General features: G+C 38.6%; 1 protein-coding gene across 1 annotated transcript in view; it reads left to right on the forward strand.

The window, feature by feature from the left end:
• The window catches only part of LOC143805871 (cytochrome P450 2F2-like), an 84,824-nt gene extending 80,949 nt beyond the window's left edge, over positions 1-3,875 (forward strand). The window contains exons 6-10 of the mRNA XM_077285602.1: positions 1,120-1,296; positions 1,396-1,537; positions 2,416-2,600; positions 2,697-2,838; positions 3,418-3,875. Coding sequence (XP_077141717.1) covers positions 1,120-1,296; positions 1,396-1,537; positions 2,416-2,600; positions 2,697-2,838; positions 3,418-3,620 — 849 coding nt within the window. The 3' untranslated portion in view covers positions 3,621-3,875. The remainder of the gene's footprint in view (positions 1-1,119; positions 1,297-1,395; positions 1,538-2,415; positions 2,601-2,696; positions 2,839-3,417) is intronic.
• The last annotated feature ends 2,125 nt before the right edge of the window (positions 3,876-6,000 follow it).

A 6,000-nucleotide genomic window follows, 5' to 3' on the forward strand; every position in this document is an offset into this window, starting at 1 on the left:
ACTTTAAACATGACTCTGGGTGCTCGTAAGAGCCAAAACACTACAGACAACTAAAGATTATGAATATGCAATGTTCCTATATTCTTATTAATAAATAACTGCAGCATTATGCAAACAAATAATCAGAGATAACAAATTAGATGTCGGAGACAGAACAAACATTTTTTTTCAGTATTAAAGAAGCTGTCCCTAACTTGAGAATGGGTTTTTGCATTCTTACCACTGCTCCCTTTATTATCTATTGGAGATATCCAATTGCTGCAGCAGCCATCCCATAAACAATGAAATGGACAGCTACCTGTTTGTGTTCTTAGAATCGTCAAGAAAACAACTGTCAGACCCCCGTGATCAACAAGTTATCTGTCATCCTAACATTACAAATTGGAAAAACTCCTGCTAACCTCCGATGCCAGGAAGAAAACTGCATTAACCCCTAAGCAGAATTTGAGATTGTTGTTAATGTGCTTTTAAAGAAACCCTTCTCCTCCAATCAAAGTTTTTGTCCTGTTAAAATATTGCAGTCACCATATTATATAGCACTGTGCACTTATAATTGCTCATTCTGCCTTATTACCCAGCTAATTCTTCTCTTTTCCATTAAGTCACGTGATTAAAAACTGACTAGCTGAATCCTTCTAAGCTCCATGTATGAAAAGGAGGTCTATTTTCTGTGTACAAGTTATGAGTCACTGCAAAAGTCTCTGGCAGGAAGAGGAGGGAGAAGCTGGGTCCGGAGGTGAAGAGACGACGATTCATGTAGGGAAAAGACACTTCCTGTTTCTACATAGAGCACAGAAAAGAGAAACATTACCTGGGTAGAAAGGTAAAATGAGCAATTGTAAGTACACAGCGCTATATAATATGAAGAATGCAAAATACTAAGAGGATAAAAACTTTGATGTGAGGAGGAGTGCTTCTTTCAATATTATTGGAATTATGTTCTTTTCCATTTAGCAATTACCATCTCCTTGTTAAATTTATAAGTTTGCTCCTAACTTAAGAAGGGGGACCAGATATGTTAACTAATGAGCATACAGAAATTCTTGTGGAAGCCTTACATGGGTGTAGACGTGTCTGTTTTTTATTTACTCTAATTTGATATTTTGTCTTTTATTTCAGCTATACAACATTTACCCAAATGTCCTGAAGTATATACCTGGACCTCATCATAAAATGATGGAAAACTTTTCTTTCATGGCAGACTATATCAGGAAGAAAATGGAGATCAACATGAAAACTTTGGACAGTAATAACCCAAGGGATTTTATTGACTGTTTCTTGACCAAAATTGAGAAGGTAACCACCTCCCAAGCAAAAATATCCACCAGTAGTCACATATATATTAAGAAGCACTTTCTATCATTGTATACACTATTTTCTCTTGTCTGCACACAGGAAGGGAAGACTAAAGCAGATATCTACAATACTGATACTTTGGTGATGAACACTATGATCATGTTCTTTGGTGGGACAGAAACAGTAAGCGCTACTCTGAGATTCACATTATTGCTTCTTATGAAATACCCCAGTATAGCAGGTATGTAACTAGTATCAGACACACCTTTAAAAGCCTGGTGAGAACTTAAAAGAAAGCTATCATCAGAAATTGACATACCTTTTAAATCAGTATTTTTTTTTTAAAATTTGGTCACTATCCTTTATTCCATAAATGATGCAATTTTCACACCAACCACTGGGGCTTTTTTTATACTCTAACTTCTTGCTGTTTCATGAAACAACTCATGCACATAACCACAATATTCAGAACTAAACCCTATCTTTTTGTATTGAAGTGTCTAATGAGCATGGGCAAAAGTCGTTGTGAAGGGAGGAGTACCATGGTCAGATAAGACATCAGATGAGCACAAAATACAATGTTCTCCAGCTCTTGTAGATAGGCTGTGAAGATCTTTGGCCCAAAAAGTGAAAGCCTTTGCTTATCTTGAAAGGCAGACAAAGCAAACATAGGCATCCAGCTGTTTGGATATAAAACTTCACCAATTTATTAGTACAGCTTATATCATTCTAGGTACATTAAAAATATTGCATCAAGGCAATAAAATGACGCGTTTCAGGCATAAAACTGTCATTAATCATGGTAAACATATGACATCAGTTATAGCGGTGTTGCTTGTCATTATAATTCTGCCCACGATAATCTGGAACCTTGTGATAAACTCTTCCTGAAAGAAAGGACAGGGGGTTTGAGTGAAAAAAACCCAAGTACCATGAAATTGCAAAATTACAACTTTAAAAAAAGAAATAATGATAGTAATATGAAACAAAAAACATTTCCAAAATTATATTAAAAATACATATAACACAAGAACATGATTTAAACATTAGGTAATTTTTTGATAATAGCTTCCCTTTAAACGACATATAAAAATTCTATAATTTTTTTGTTTTCCTCAGAGAAAGTCTACAATGAGATAGACAACGTAATTGGACAACGTCCACCAAATTTTGAGGACAGATTCAAAATGCCGTACACAGATGCTTTAATACATGAAGTCCAGAGATTTGCTGATGTGGTTCCATTGGCTCTTCCCCATGAATTGACCATGGAAACTGAGATTCGCAATTATAAATTCAAGAAGGTAAGTACCAATTTGGACTTAAGAAAATATTAAAAATTAAAAAAAGCATTAAAAAAAGTTTACTCATAACTTTTCTAATTATTTTCTAAATCACAGGGAACAGTTTTCACTCCAGTTCTTACAGGTGTGCACAATGACGAGACACAGTTTAAGAACCCTGAGAATTTTGACCCAAAAAACTTTTTGGATGAAAATGGTAAACTGATGAAGAATGAGTCCTTGTTGCCATTTTCTGCCGGTGAGAGTGACATGAATCTAGTTTCTGACACGTATATTTTAGTGAAAACATGGATTTTGGACCAAACAGGGCATCGAATTCTGGAGATATTCCACTTGGAAATGTATAAATTAAATGACAGCTGGGTGTTACCAGCCATGTAACATTTGGCTGCTCCGTCAACAGAGCAGCTTTTCCTCTTCTGGGCTGCTTTGTTTCATGAGGTGTGACTGACCACGTCATGCTGATTGCCTGCTTGCTCTCCTCAGTTATGTAGTGGAGAGAGGCTGTCAATCAGAATGACTTCGGCAGTACGCCCCGTCAACAGAGCAGAGCAAAAGAGAATCTGCTGCTCTGTCGACATCAGTGGTAGCCGCTGAATAGCCGGCAGGAGCAGTCTGTGACTGCTCTGTGCTGGTAGAGATCCGCGCCAGTCACAACAAGCAGGTTGTTAGCAACTACCTGCCTGTTAGTTCTTAGGCCCATAGTAAAAAATGGAAAATACTGGATAAACCCTTTAAAATGAATGTGTATGTAATATAAAGCCGAATATGTCATCTATTCTAGATGTTTTTTAATTTCACCAATTTTTCTTTGCAGGTAAAAGAATTTGCCCAGGCAAGAACTTGGCCATTATGGAGCTTTTCATTTTTATCACCACACTTCTGCAGAACTTCACGATCAAGTCACCAGTGTCCCCGGAGAAGATCTCAGTCACTGCAGTGGGATGTGGACTTGGGCATGTTCCTCCCACCTTTGAGATATGTCTTATCCCCCGAACATGTTCTCAAGAAGAACAATAATATCATAAGTTGTAAGAAACTAAGAGATTGGGAGATTAGTGAAGTATTCATGAGTGCAGGAAGCAATTCTTTTTATAGGGAAGAAAGATAACATTCCATGTATTACTCATTTGTATCATTAGCTTATGGAATAAATAACAGTTTACAGATTGGAAATGAGCTGCATTACCAGCTACACCACTTGAGAAGAGCATTGATGTAAAAAAAAATAAATCAATAAATAATAATAAATCAAATAAATCAATAAATACAAAATGTTATTTTTAGGGTCTTTAAAACCACTTTTAGAAATTTAGTAACATTTGGTAAAAGCTGAGGATCTCTTCCATCCAAAGAATGTAATGTAAAAACATTCCTTTCAAAAAAGCAGCCGACCGGCCCTGCTGCAAGTATATACCACTGGAGCATGCAATGCTGGTTAAAGCAGAACATCAGACGTGATGGTGCTCAACTGTGCAGTTGTACACTCTTCAAAAATTAAGAGAAGAAAAATAAGTGGCACTCACCACTGGTGCATTATTTTGTGCTTTTTTATTCCAAGATCACATGGGAATATAGAGTGAAGACACAGACTGGCAGGACCTGACTGAGACAAAAGCGTACCTCTGCCACACTAATCCCACCAGCCCACAAACTATAACACTCCCCAATCAATGAATTTTGGTTTGCTTGGTCATGGTCCTCAGCAATCTCTTGGAGGAGTTACTTGAAGAGCCACAGGTAATTGGTTCAACAGTGATATGATGGACTACAGATCTATTTACATGGTGTTCTTCAGAGCTCTGGTTCTCGGGATTTTGGGGGTCCCAGAGGTCGGATTCCCAGCAGTTGGAGAGTTATCCACTATCCAGAGGATAGGGAATAACCTTCAAACTTGTGATAACCCTTTTAAACAGGTTTTCAAGATTTTGTTTTATTTGCCCATAGGGATATAGAAAATAATAAACCAATACAGATACTGAGAATTACATCCAGTATACAGGATAGGAGAAGTGGTACTGTGCAGTGTATAGATACTGGATAATACAGATACTGAGAATTACTCACAGTATACAAGACAGGAGAAGTGGTACTGTGCAGTGTATATATACAGAGTAATACAGATACTGAGAATTACATCCAGTATACAGGACAGGAGAAGTGGTACTGTGCAGTCAGGGCCGTATTTAGAGTTTCTGCTGCCCTAGGCACTTTTAGTGCTGCCTCTGTTGTGAATTAGACTTTTTTGGCTCCCTCTTGTGGTTACTAGTGATATGACTCTGGGATTGTCTTTCCTCAGTTTGGCACCCACCTGGGTCGTTAGTCCAGGGGTGTTGCTATATGAACTTCCTGAATTCTTAGTCTGCCTGGGCCGTTAGACGGTTCAGGGGTTCTTGAATATCCAGCGTGGATATTTTTGATAGGGTTTTTGCTGACCGTATAAGTCATCTTACTATATTCTGCTATTAGTCAGTGGGCCTCTCTTTGCTAAATACCTAGTTCATTCTTACGTTTGTCTTTTCTTCTTACCTCACCGTTATTATTTGTTGGGGGCTTGTATCCAACTTTTGGGGTCTTTTCTCTGGAGGCAAGAAAGGTCTATCTTTTCCCTTCTAGGGTTAGTTAGTTCTCCGGCTGGCGCGAGACGTCTAGAACGGAAAAATCATAGACGGCAGAATGGGTTGTGTTTTTACTGTGGTGATTCTACACATGTTATATCAGCATGCTATAAACGCCTTACAAGGGTTGTTAGCCCTGTCGCCATTGGTAATTTGCAACCTAAATTTATTTTGTCTGTGACTTTAATTTGCTCATTGTCTTCCTACCCTGTTATGGCGTTTGTGGATTCAGGTGCTGCCCTGAGTCTTATGGATCTGTCGTTTGCCAAGCGCTGTGGTTTTGTTCTTGAGCCATTGGTAAATCCTATCCCTCTTAGAGGTATTGATGCTACGCCATTGGCGGAAAATAAACCGCAGTTTTGGACACAGGTAACCATGTGCATGACTCCTGAACATCGGGAGGTGATTCGTTTTCTTGTTCTGCATAAAATGCATGATTTGGTCGTTTTGGGTCTGCCATGGTTACAGACCCATAATCCAGTCTTGGATTGGAAGGCAATGTCTGTGTCAAGTTGGGGCTGTCAGGGAATTCATGGTGATTCCCCACCGGTGTCTATTGCTTCCTCTACTCCTTCGGAAGTTCCTGAGTATTTGTCTGATTATCAGGATGTATTCAGCGAGTCCAGGTCCAGTGCTCTTCCTCCTCATAGGGACTGTGACTGCGCTATAGATTTGATTCCGGGTAGTAAATTTCCTAAGGGAAGATTATTTAATCTGTCTGTACCTGAGCATACCGCAATGCGTTCGTATATCAAGGAATCTCTGGAGAAGGGGCATATCCG

This window comes from Ranitomeya variabilis, chromosome 2 (assembly GCF_051348905.1).
Source record: "Ranitomeya variabilis isolate aRanVar5 chromosome 2, aRanVar5.hap1, whole genome shotgun sequence".
In the NCBI taxonomy this organism is placed as follows: Eukaryota; Metazoa; Chordata; class Amphibia; order Anura; family Dendrobatidae; genus Ranitomeya; species Ranitomeya variabilis.